Source organism: Simochromis diagramma, unplaced genomic scaffold (genome assembly GCF_900408965.1).
Source record: "Simochromis diagramma unplaced genomic scaffold, fSimDia1.1 OVJJ01000159.1, whole genome shotgun sequence".
Lineage (NCBI taxonomy): Eukaryota > Metazoa > Chordata > Actinopteri > Cichliformes > Cichlidae > Simochromis > Simochromis diagramma.
In genome coordinates, this window is record NW_024387197.1 from 337999 (window position 1) to 350564 (window position 12566).

A 12566-nucleotide genomic window follows, 5' to 3' on the forward strand; every position below is an offset into this window, starting at 1 on the left:
ATATGATTATTGATTATTCTTTCCACCTATAATACCTATAATAACGAGACTTCTATGTTGATGTCATACTTGGGTTGGGCTGAAGCAGGACCTCAGTCTGTCTGTAGATTTTCTCGGTCCAGTGTTTGGTGCAGTCTGCCCGGCTGATCAGGTTCTCAAACTGAGCGTCCAACTCGGTCTTCTCTGCTTGGCCCAACTTCTCCTCTGTGAACTGAGGCGTCAGAGCGCAAACAACACACATCTCACAGGTGAACGACGGTACTCGAACACATCTGCGTCTGTCTGCTCTGAGATGGAATCAGTTGTTACACACATACATGCGAATAAAAAAATAAAACAAAACAGTAATATTAAGAAAAGTGACGTCACGAAGGAGTCCGGTTAATGATCTGCTCGTGCTTAATCGTTGTCACTTCCGTCCCCCTGTCACCCTTAATCCAAATGGAAAAAAAAAAACGTTTATATTTGTACTATATTTGTGCCTCTTTTAACTTGAGAAATAATTAATATTAGCTACGCTAGCTTGCCAGAGATAGCACTCAGTCAGTCCTATGTTGAACTGCGCCGCTGGCCCAAACTACGAGCAAGGCACAGCTGAATATCTTATCAATTTCACCTGCTTTAGATGCTGATATGCAGCGTCACGTTAGACATAGCGATATACCGCAAAGTCATAAACGACTGTACCAAATTGTTATTAACGCTAGTAACAACTGACTGCCAAAGTGAAAGGATGCGACAGCAAAAGCCACAACACTTTTCCGCTCGCGGCACTCACGAGCGCTTTATTACCTGGACAGCCCGTGTCAAAAACAGTCCAGCACCAGAGGCTAATTTCTTCACGCTGAAATCCATTTCGTTTATTTATGATTTAAAACACTCGAGGGAGAGCTCTCTAACACTATCCACTAGATGTTGTGGCACACGCCAAAGTCACGTGACCTTACTTTACGTCAGACGCATCATTTTACGGAAATGGGAAAAGCATTAGATTATAGCAGTATGACATTTTTATAATTTAACAACAATACAACATGGCAAGACAGCAACAGTAACTTGAAATCTGATCGTAATCAGATCTTAAATTTCAGTACGACTGCGATATAGAAATTGACCATAGCCAGTGGTATAAGCTTTCATACCAGCAGATGTCGCCATTTTTATTGTTGACAATGCCGCAAAAATGACGCTGAACCAAGGAACAGTCTTCTAAACGAAGGCTAAAACCTCACAACAAAATTAAGAAAGAAAAATGCCTCGGCATGTGTCTGCATTCCTCTGACTCTGGCATTAATTTACTTGCCTCTGTTCCACATTTTGGTGTAAAGGACATATACAGTTTTCATACCATATGAAATAACTCTGTCTTATACTTTTTTAAAAAATATATTAACTCTTTACAATACCTTTATTATTGATTGAACTCCTTTAACAAAAGAATGTATCCAAATACAGGATAAATAAACTATCTTTTGTTCTTAAATAGCAATTCCCCACTTTGGCACCTAAATACACCGTGACGCTCAGAGATGACGTAAGGACGCTAAAAGCGTCGAGTCTCAGGGCTGGCACACATGTGAGTTTTGTTTGTTACGTGTTTCTCTGCGGTTATTCGGCATTAAACTAAACTAAAAGTGACTTTAAATGTTCATATACAAAGAATGTGTATATGAACGTTAGGAATACGGTATACGAATATGCTATAAATCTCTGACTGGTGACATTTTGGCTCTTGTGAGGCTGCAGCCAGTTATTCATAGCTTGCTAGCTAGCGACCAAAACATTTTGTTACGTTAATTAAATTTAACTAAAAATGCTTAAGATGTCGTGCACTAGTTTACTGTCTTTTAACAACTGAGTCGTAACAGGATATATTTTGGAATTTGTAGCAACCCGTGGGATAACGGTATGCACATCAGGTATTCATGGCTTGGAAGTCGAAGACCCGCAGTCTACAGGTGTTCGACACGGAGTTGAGCCCTGACGGGGTGGAGTGGTGTCCTGTTTCACCCAACCACAGCATCCTGGCCTGCGGCACGTATCAGCTACAGAAAGGGGTGAGATTACATCCCATTACCTGTCATGGGAATAGAATTGTATACAAATGTCTTTACACCCTTCCTTCGCTTAAAATTATGAGAATTTGGTCCCGTGTACATTGTCCACCTGTTTTGGCGGTGTTTGGATCACCGGATTGGATTGCTAAAAGAGGTTTGTGGCTAAAATGCTTACCTCCAGCGCTGGCTGTAAGCATTTAGACCAGATTAGTAATAAGTAAAGAAGCCTGAGAAATGTTAATTGGTTTGTTAAAAAACAAAAAAAGTGATGGCTTGTACAATTGATGTCAGCTGACAAGTATAATATATAAAGCTTCAGTGTTTTACTTTGAATCATAATTAGTTAGTATATTTTACCATTTAAGTCAAGTCAGGAATAGATATTAATGTGGGCTGTGATTTATTTATTTTTTAAATGGTGGGGTAATAGATTTACCCAGTGTCTGGGCAGAAGTTCCAGTTGTTCACTTACATGGACCTAAATTCTTTACATTTTTTGTATATGTATACAGTTCCAGTATTTGGTTCTCATATTAAACATGGACAACATTTTAAATAATGAGGTCAGTGTATGTACAAGTAATCCTAGTCTTCAGACTGGGACTTGGTTTGAGTCAGTTTTCTTTTTCCAGTCATGGCTCTGTAAGCTATAGCTCTGACTGTGAGTGCAGAAGAATTGTGTGAAAGTAAGCTTAAAAACAGGATGGTTTTAAAGGCAGAGGCGTTAAGGAACTTATTTCAGACTGGGGCTAAACTGCACCATCGTCCAGTATAAGATAAATATGAGCAGAATAAAGGGTTAGTACATGCTAACAGTAAACCTTACTCCAAACTAGGAGATATTGATATTTATAAAAAATCCGGTATTAATAGATTGGCCCTTGCTCCCCTTAAATAAAATGTTTGTTGCAGTCTTTCCTAATTACCTTAAGCATGTACTCTAAGAAATTAAAACGCTTTCATATTACGTCAGACAACTTTTTCATAGTTTTCATGTGACATCACATCTATTCAATTTAGGTAAAAACCCTACAGTATTGGAGAGAAAACCCCCTAGAACAATCCCCCTATAAGTAAGCACTATATGATGGTGGCAAAGAAAAAAACCTTTTTAACAGGAAGAAACCTCTGACAGAAGCAGCCTCAGGGAGAGGCAGCTGTGAAAGGAAGCAGAAGAGAAAAAGGAAAGATGAGGGCAGACTGTGGGAGAGAGAAGATACAATTTAATGACATGTGGCAGTGGTATATAAAACGTGTGCAGGGTGAAAAGAAGTGAGTTGAGAAGAAATCCTCAGAGTATCACAGGAAGCTCCCCCCCGATCCAGCCCTACCTGATATGCTTTATCAAAACGGAAAGTTTTATGTTCAGTTTTTAGAGCAGAGGGTGTCTGTCTCCTGAATCCAAACTGGGAACTGGTTCCAAAGGTGAGGGGCGGGGTCGTATTTAAATATGACAGGGCCTTATTAGTTAGTATGTAAGGAGAAGGATTGTAATGCAAGCTATTCCTCTATTGCCTGCTAACTCTTTTTTTTTTTTTTTTTTTTTTAAGTTGGTTTCCTCCTCTTGCTCTAGTGCTAGCTGGTAATTAAAGCAGACGCACTCAGAAGCCGCTCGGTTTGCTTACAAATGCTGTATAGGCGTATGGCATTACCAGCGCACGGACTTAACTTTGTTATACAGGCACTCTGGCCCAGATCACAGCAGCTAATTTAAACTCTCCCTGGAAATCATTTTTGATTACATTTATGTCATCTAACTTAAAAAAAAAATTACACTGCTGCCCCAGAGTGCTGCATACATTTTATTAATAAAGACTTGGTAGCCGAATGAAGCAACCAGTGGAGTTAATGAGGACCCACCTTGATGTCTGCTCTGTGTGACTTCTGCTCTCATGTTGCAGGGAGGGGAAGAAGATGCCACCCCGAGCAGGATCGGTCGTCTCTACCTTTTTGAATTTCGGCACGAGGGACCGATGTGCCCCCCTCTTACAGAGCTGCAGCGCATGGACACCGCAGCCATTTTAGATTTGAAATGGTAAGAAAACAGATTTGATTTGATTTTGTTTTATTTTATTGATTAGCATTCAAATATCTCAGTGAAGACAGAACAAAGATCTACCACAAAGCAAGAAAGCATGAGACAAGGCTAATCAAAAGGTATTGGCTGAAGCATTTGCTTATTACGCCAACCCTTTTAACAAAATATCTTTTTGCATACAGCTCCTGTACACAGGGCTCGAAGCAAATAATAAAACAAAGCAAAAACAAAACAAACAAACAAGAAAAAGAAAAAAAAATTTCCACCTTAGATAAGTAACTACATCAAAGCAAAAGAATGAAGAGGTTTTTTTTGGGGGTTTGTTTTTTTTTTATTTATTTATTTATTTATTTTTTGCTCTTTTCATTCTTGATATATATATATTTTTCTAATACTCTATTTTTAAACATATTTTTAAACAAGGAAAATGAACTACACCTTTTTAAATCACTGTCATAACTATTCCACAGGTTAACTCCTCTAACAGAAACACATCTCTGCTTTATATTTGTCCTTATCTTGTTTTTTGTTTTTTTTAAAGAAATCTGTTCCCCTTAAGTCATATTGACTCTCTCTGACTTTGAACAGCTTCTGAGTACTGGGGCAAAGCAAGTTATTTTGTGCTTTATAACATTATCTGTGCCATTTTATATTCAACTAAATCATAAAATTTCAGGGTATTCAGATTAATAAACAAAATGTTAGTTGGTTCTATATAGTTTGATTGGTTTATAATTCTTATAGCTCTTTTTTGTAACTTGAAAATAGGAAGAGTGTTCGTTTTATATGCATTACCCCATATCTCCAGACAGTAAGTCATATATGGAAGCAACAGAGTACAATAAAGTGTGTATAATGATTTTTTTGTTCAGGACATGCTTTGTTTTATAGAGAATAGCAATGGTTTTTGACATTTTTGTTTTCACATGGTTTATATGAGACTTCCAACTCAGCTTATCATCAATTATCACTCCAAGAAATTTATTTTCGTACACTCTTTCAATTTCAATTCCATTAACCCTTATTTTAGATACATTTTTCATTTGTCTAGTGCCAAAAATAATCAATTTTGTTTTCTTTATATTTAATGATAACTTATTTACATCAAACCAGATTTGGTCAGTGTGGCTTCTGTTGTTATTTCCCTCATATTCATTGTTACGCGTGTTCATAGGTGCCACGTGCCTGTGTCAGACAGAGCAGTGCTGGGGATGGCAACAGCTACCGGGGAGCTGCAGCTGTACACACTGTCTCGCAGTCAGGTGAGAAATGTGGCATCAAAAGATTTAGACAGTGGCATGTGGGGCCTGTATTATGAAGACATCTCAGCATACCCAGAACATTTTTCCATTATCTGGATTCACTTAACCCCATCATTGGTAGTCAGGATAAAAAGTTACACAAAACTGGTTGTCAGCTCACTAAGGTAACCGAGGCTTTCCTGATCTAACGACAGAAACATGAAAGGGGCAGCAAAATCTGTCCAATCACATTGATTAGTGCACTGGAGAAGAGTAAAGTATAACTTTTCTTTATTTTTTACATATTTATTGACTTTTATAAATGTAGATATGGCATTATTTATGGTTAATATCAGCTGATTTATTGGCCCCAAGATCAGTCGAGTCTATGATTTTGGTGTTTCATTAAATTTGCCTGTATTTAACAGTTACTAAGTTTAGCACACTAAAATACGCATTAAGGCCTTGATTGCCGTGTAACGGACAGACAGCTCGAGCTGCAGTGCATGAGCGCAGCAGCTATTTTAGATTCAGGCTACAGGAAGGCTGCTGTTTTTATGCCTCACCTCTAACTGTGCATTCATTTGTTGTTTTGTGTTGATGTTGTGGTGTGCACTCATGAATGTGTGTATCCAGTAGGAGGGTAGCCACAGTCTGCAGTCTCTCAGTAGTCTGGAGGTTGGAGCAGAGCGGCTGGCTCTGTCATTAGACTGGTCCACTGGAAGACTGGACAGGTCAGCTTATTGGAGACGCTACTACCTCCATAAAAGAGCCAATGTCACATGTTGTGCAAATATCATTCATGTTAATACCTCACCCTGTCGTGTCAGCAGCAGTGACGTGCGGATTGTGTGCAGTGACTCTGCAGGCTGCATCAGTGTGCTCTCTCTGGCTGAAGGTGCTTTAACAACACTGTCTCAGTGGAAAGCCCATGACTTTGAGGCCTGGATCTCTGCCTTCTCTTATTGGGACACACAGCTTGTGTACTCTGGTAACATATATCCTGTCACTCTTAAAAAATTAATGTGTTAATTGTTGCAAACAAAGAAAAGCGTATTCTAGAATCTTGCGTATCATTTGCATAAATCCAAATAACTGGATTTTTCAGTAAGAACAGGAAACCCATCATATCAGGTAGGTTTGAATAGCTTTTTTCGTTTTAAAAACTCTGTTTTGTATTTACTTGGATTGGCTCTGTGATTAAAAAATAAAATATTCTTTGATCTAAAACATTTTTTGTTTAGTCCATCTTTTTCTGCAAACAAAATAACGGTTAAATACTAATTAGGATTTAATTAATAATTGGTGAGTGGCATCTTATTTGCTGAAATCAGTCAGTAAAACTGATATACAACAGTCATGTGAAAAATAAAGTAAGTACATCCTATTTCAGTTCTGAGGTTTCACATATGAATCCTTTTCAGCTTCTAATATGATAAAATTACTACCTCAGATGAGCAACACATGCCATTATTTATGTATTTGAAACTAAGCCAAAATCCAGAAGCAGTGAGTAAAACCTTAAGTGCACCTCATGATTCAGAAGATTGTAGAACCAATTTTAGCAACTGTAGCTTGAAGTAATAATTTTCTGTGTGACTTCATTAGTCTCTGACATTATTGTGGATGCATCTTGCCCTCATTCTGCTTTACAGCTTTACTGCAGTTTATTGACGTTTGTGGGTACAGCTGTCTTAAAGTCCAGGTTTCTTTGGGTTGAGGTTCTTTGGGTAATTGCAACGTCTGTTGTATGACAGCATTTGGTCCAGAGTTTTAGCTGTTTGACTCCTCTGTGTTCTTTGGTATACAGAGGAGTTCATGGTCAAGGTTCCCAGGTTATGTGCCTGCAAAATAATCTCAAATCATCATCCCTCCACCACCACAGCTCCATGACAGATGGTATGAGTTGGTGTTTCACCTTGACAAAAAGGGTATTAAGCTGCTTCAGTATGAGATGGTATTTGTACTACTATGCAATGTTTGGTCTTCACCAAATATGGCACTGTGCATTATAGCAAAATCTCTCCAATTTGGTCTTGTATGTCCAAAGGTCATTGTTCCTGAAGTGTTGTGGTTTCCTCAGATGCAACTTCATAAACCTAAGCTATATTGCGGTGTGTATTTGTTTTTGGTTTTCTTTGCCCTTTCAAATGAGACAATGTTGTTCAGTCTGATTGTACTGTCAAGAAGTTTAACATTTAACATGCTAAGTGAAGCCTACATATTGTGAAATGTAGCGATTTTCGGAGTTTCACTCGGCATTGCACAGTCTGACTTTGGGGTCAATTTGCTGGGATCGCCACTGTTTGGAAGATTCGTATTTGTCTTCAGTGTTTTCCACTTGTGACTAATTATTCTCACTGTAGAGTGATGGATTTGAAATTGTTTGGAAATGGCCTTATAACCCTTCCAAGTTTAATCAATAGCAACAATTGCTCCTCTAAGTTCATTGTTTACGGCTTTCCTGCTGGGCCTTGTGCTAACACACATGAGTGCTCCTGGACCAGAAAACTGTCAAGCTGATAATCAGTATTTGATTATCGGCTCCGGGCTGATGATTGCTGATAATTAATTGGCTGCTACTCAGGCTGTTAATTCCCGTGCAAGCATATTGTCCTTGGTTTTTCACACATCCCTTCTGCATTTTGGTTTATTGTTAAATAAATGACACAGTGTAATATGCCATGTGTTGTTTATCTGATGTTGTACTTACCTAATTGTAACCTCTCCTAAGAAGCAGATGATATTTTTTGTCCTTGTATATAAAACCTTAGATTTCAGATATGGTGTACTTTATTTTTTTATCATGACTGTAAATCATACATATGTGCCACCAATTTGTGTGCCTTACACGGGTAGTTTGTGAGCTCACATTGATGCTGCCTCTAAATCGGCCATCTAAATATTCTCCTGTGCTGTGTCATGTGTTGTTTTCTCACCAGGTGGTGATGACTGTAAACTGAAAGGTTGGGATTTAAGGATCGGTCCCTCCAGCCCCACTTTCATAAGTAAAAGGTGAGGCTGATAGTGTATCAGTTTTCATGTATATATTCCATTTTGACAGTGTGCAGACACAAATTTATGTTGTTTTCTTTCAAAGGCACTCGATGGGTGTGTGCAGTATTCACAGCAACCCTCATCGGGAGCACATTCTGGCTACAGGCAGGTAAATATCCTGATGTTGAGCTGTTGTTGTGTAAGAGTTGTATACTTGTTGCTCCTCTCACGCACTTCTCCTTCCACAGTTACGATGAGCAGGTTTTGCTGTGGGATGGCCGAAACATGCGGCAGCCCCTGAGTGAGACTCCATTGGGGGGTGGAGTGTGGAGACTGAAGTGGCATCCCAGCCATCAGCACCTGCTGCTGGCAGCCTGCATGCATAATGACTTCCACATCCTTCACTGTCAGCAGGCTCTAGGTGTGTTTGAATAAGTGATAAACAATAAAATGGTCGCTCTGAATTAGACCAGCTTTAGGCCTGTGAAAACACAGTTTTCACCTCACACTTTATGTGGTGATTCTGTCTCTCCCATTGGACTGACAGCCTGCGTGGGCTGTAGCCTCTTGCCTAGTTTAGCTGGTTTGAACTCCAGAGAATGGTCTAGTTTCAGCTTCTTAAATATGAGAATTGTTTGACAATTGTCTAATTATAATTGATCTTAGCCATCTTTTTAGCTTCTCAGAGCGGAAAGGTAGCTTAATGAACTCATCATTACTATTTATAGATACTGCACAATTTGAAGAAATTAAGCAACAGAGCATATACCTTTTTGCTTTTTTTTATAGGCTCTTTAAAAACGATAGACTAGAGTCCAGGCCTGAAAAGGCAAACCATGTAGCATTTTAAACCTGCATTCTTTCTAATGGCCAGCAGGGAGCCACTCCTTGTCGTGAAAAGAAGTCTGACTCTATAATAATGTATGGGAAAATGAGCATACTGCTCTATAAATCTGTTGCCTCACGAAATGCTTTCCTGATGACATTCTCTGTGTCCTCAATTTCTCAAATCAAACATGGACACATGTCCATGTTTGCCAAGGGGTGTGTAACACAAAAAAAACCTGTCTGAAACAGATGGATGCCAAACACGCCAAAATGGTGTTTGTGTTTGATAGGAAAGATTCTGTGAATGGTGCTGGCAGTGTAAATAGCTTTGAATGGTGAAAGGCTTCCTTCTCTACCTGAAACATCAGTAGACCTCACATATTGTACAAATGGTTGTTTTTACCAGGAGAAATCTGTGGGGTTTTTTAATAACTTACTGTTTGTTTACTTACAGAGGGCCGTGCAGGACCATGCCCCATTGTAACCTCATACATCCTCCACAGTTCCTTGGCATATGGAGCAGACTGGTCCAGGCTGTCACTGGAGGACCATACTCCCTGTTCCCCGCCTGCCACAGAACCAAAGGAAAGCCCCGCAGAGAACCGAGGACACTTAAGGATTCAGTATGAATCTCCCACTGCCAGCTTTGACACTTCCCTGGAGGACGATGCTGGTCGATACATCCCAGAGGGAATTGCAGCACCTCAGACCTCCCCTGCTCCAGTTCCCACCCTCAACCCTGATGAGGATGCTCCCTCACTGTCCTGCCTGCTGGCCAGCTGCTCATTCTATGACCACATGCTCCACGTGTGGCGCTGGGACTGGATGCCAGACCAGGCTTTACAGGAGTCATAGCAATGTTGACGCTATTGAAATCTAAATGTATAGCCTGACTACAGCAAGAGCATGTCATGCTGTTATTCCAGTCACTGTTTTTATCATGAAGATTCCTATACTTTGGAATGACTTATCACATTATATGCAATTAGCAAGACCCTCTATTTTCATAGTGACACTGATTTTTTTTTTTTTAATATAAACTTGTATTTAAGCAAAAAAAAAAAAAAGTTTATAATCCTCATACTCTTGTGTACTGTAGCTACAAGCGCAATACAACCATTCACCTACACATGTTCTTTGTTTGGTTTTTTTCTTCTTTAGCCCAGACCAGCTGCAGGGTCGTGTGAGGTGGTTGTTGTGGGGCTAAAATAGGGTCAAGATGCCCACTTGGCAAGCTGCATCCCTAAAGTTGAATCAAAAAACATAGCAGCTAATTGTTAATGTTAAGGAGCAGGACAAAATATCAGAAATGCACCCGTAAAAATTATAACAGGCCATGTTGTTTGTCAGGTGACTCTCCCCTTGAAGGGAGAATTCTGTTTGTTAGCACTTAGCAGTGTAGCATCCAGTTTTCAAGATATCATTTTGGTGGTTTAAATCAAGTTGATTTAATTTTGGTGATATTCAGGTTAAGATCACACCACATGCCTACGTGACAATCAGTAATAATTTTATATTAAGTGAGAACACAAAAATAAAATACTGCACAAACCTGTTTAAGAGGTTCGGTTCAGTTTAGTGACTCCAGTTAGCACATGTGAGCCCTAACCCACTGCAATCGGCTACAGCTGCCTTCATCTGTACACATCTGAACTAAAGCGGCCACCCTTAGAAGTTACTCATCTCGATGTAGAGATATAATGAACCTACCTACAGAACAAAACTATTTGTACCAGACTATAATTATGCTTTTTAATGTTGTTTATTGTAATATGAGTCTGAGGATTGATTCACTTTTAGCCAGTCTCAAGTGGGCATTAGAGTACAGGTAAGTGCAATTTTAGGTACTTAATGGCCTGAAAAATAAAGAAAACTATTATGTGGTAACTGAATAATTACCACTGTGTTTAACTTTGAAATATGTCACATGTAGCTAGTCTGCATATACCCTTGAACAAGATCACCAGTCCCTCAGTGAAGACTCATAACTTAAAAAAAAAAACAGGAGCTCAAACCATTATAATGAATATCTGACAGTTGTGCAGTATTAGTCATGCTTTTTGTTTTATTTTTCCAGGTCATCAAATAACAAAACCTGTAAGACAAGGTCTTTTTCCTGAACAGTTTATGTAGTAGTTGATTTTCTAGAAGGGGCTCTCATCAGTTGATCTGCAGCTTTCAGTCCCTAGTGAATCAGCGAGTCTTTGGAAATCCATCATTAACGTACATAATTCTTTGGATAGAGCTTGAAGAGCTTCCCCTCCTGTGTGGGCTCAAATCCATACTTCACTAGCTGGTCTTTGCTGAAAGTGCCTGCTTCCAAGTCCTGTTTGATCTGAGGAGCCACAACCTCATCGAACAGACTCTGTGCTGTGAGTGGAGGTTCTGTTCCTTTCGGGGCACGGTATGAGACATATGGTCTGAGTTTGAATCCCTCCAAAGGAGGCACCACAAACTCCGGAATCATGGCCCGAATGGCTAGAAACTTGGAGCTGGGGAGATTCCGTCCAGCGGGCCTGGCGCCCCTGCCTTTATTATGAGTCCTTGATCCACGCTTGCTCGTGAACTCAGACATCCTGTCAGCACCTCGCACCAGCCCCCTCATCAGCGTGGATAACACACCCATGCTGGCACAGCCTTCCTACAGGACAGAAGAGAGTAAAAACAAAAGCGTTGATTTTAATAAAGAGTGGGTATACACCACCTCATGAAACAGCCAAATACACTGCCAGGGAAGATGGACAAAATCCTGTTAGAATATTGACGATCAATACACAAAAATTACTTTCATTTTTCACTTGGTAGTCAGGTAACAGTGATTCTTTACTGTTCAGACTGCACTCTGGGTTAGGATTAGGGTCAACATGCGTTACATTACAGTTTAGTAAGAAACCTTAAGTGCTTATTTCTGTAACTTGTTCACTGGTTAGCTTGCTAACTAGCAAACAACTTAAATGATAGCTAAATGTAATGCTGCTTTCGAGCTCATTAATTTCAGATAAAATTCTGGATATTATTTGAATTTTCGATGAACTACAGATTCAGAAATTGTTACATTCATATTTATATATCTATAAAATATTCGACTTCACTCACCTTCACCACACCGTCAGCCGAACGCTATCGAGCTGCTTCACTATCTAACAAACTGTTTGGTGATTGGACGACATTAGGCACCATCTACCAATCAAAATACGAGATGCTTGTTTCGCTGCCAGTGATTGGAGGTACGTCATTTAAGACAACTACGCAGAGCCCATGAGTGGAGAAACAGCCCTTCAAAATAAAAGCTGTGTGCTCAAGGGCTGCATGCTTCGAAGGATGCAACCCACACAGCTAAATATTTCATAAACATGTTAGCATATAAAAAGATTAAAAAAAATTTGTCCGTGTTCAAATGAACTA

The 12566-nt window shown here is 39.5% G+C and overlaps 3 protein-coding genes across 7 annotated transcripts in view; 1 reads left to right on the forward strand and 2 right to left on the reverse strand.

Annotated features, from left to right (window-relative positions):
* LOC120745394 (endophilin-B2-like) overlaps nt 1-946 on the reverse strand; it is a 28045-nt gene extending 27099 nt beyond the window's left edge. For 2 of the 5 annotated variants that reach the window (XM_040050225.1, XM_040050223.1), the window contains exons 1-2: nt 793-946; nt 70-211 (exon numbers count right to left, since the gene is read on the reverse strand). In XM_040050225.1, coding sequence (XP_039906159.1) covers nt 70-211; nt 793-855 — 205 coding nt within the window. In that variant the 5' untranslated portion in view covers nt 856-946. Of the gene's footprint in view, nt 1-69; nt 288-792 lie in introns of all 5 variants that reach the window. The other 3 variants (XM_040050226.1, XM_040050224.1, XM_040050227.1) reach the window with 2 other exon arrangements.
* Nucleotides 947-1488: 542 nt separating this feature from the next.
* Nucleotides 1489-10290, forward strand: dph7 (diphthamide biosynthesis 7). The gene is made up of 10 exons (XM_040050222.1): nt 1489-1576; nt 1890-2057; nt 3959-4092; nt 5270-5357; nt 5976-6070; nt 6170-6327; nt 8279-8351; nt 8437-8502; nt 8582-8754; nt 9616-10290. The coding sequence occupies exons 2-10, from the start codon at nt 1926-1928 to the stop codon at nt 10014-10016; spliced, it is 1320 nt and encodes a 439-aa protein (XP_039906156.1). The 5' UTR covers nt 1489-1576; nt 1890-1925; the 3' UTR covers nt 10017-10290.
* Nucleotides 10291-11206: 916 nt separating this feature from the next.
* On the reverse strand, nt 11207-12382 carry mrpl41 (mitochondrial ribosomal protein L41). Its single transcript, XM_040050230.1, has 2 exons — nt 12258-12382; nt 11207-11802 (listed from the first exon to the last, which is right to left on the reverse strand). Exon 2 carries the CDS (start codon nt 11785-11787, stop codon nt 11380-11382), a length of 408 nt encoding a protein of 135 aa, XP_039906164.1. The 5' UTR covers nt 11788-11802; nt 12258-12382; the 3' UTR covers nt 11207-11379.
* Nucleotides 12383-12566: the final 184 nt, after the last annotated feature.

Excerpts from the sequence above, each read along its gene's own strand:
- dph7 (XM_040050222.1), top strand. The coding sequence starts at position 1,926 with ATGGCTTGGAAGTCGAAGACCCGCAGTCTACAGGTGTTCGACACGGAG. Across the intron at positions 5,358-5,975 it reads ACACACTGTCTCGCAGTCAG|GAGGGTAGCCACAGTCTGCA; the intron begins GTGAGAAATGTG and ends TGTATCCAGTAG. Across the intron at positions 8,503-8,581 it reads CACATTCTGGCTACAGGCAG|TTACGATGAGCAGGTTTTGC; the intron begins GTAAATATCCTG and ends CTCCTTCCACAG.
- mrpl41 (XM_040050230.1), bottom strand. The coding sequence starts at position 11,787 with ATGGGTGTGTTATCCACGCTGATGAGGGGGCTGGTGCGAGGTGCTGAC.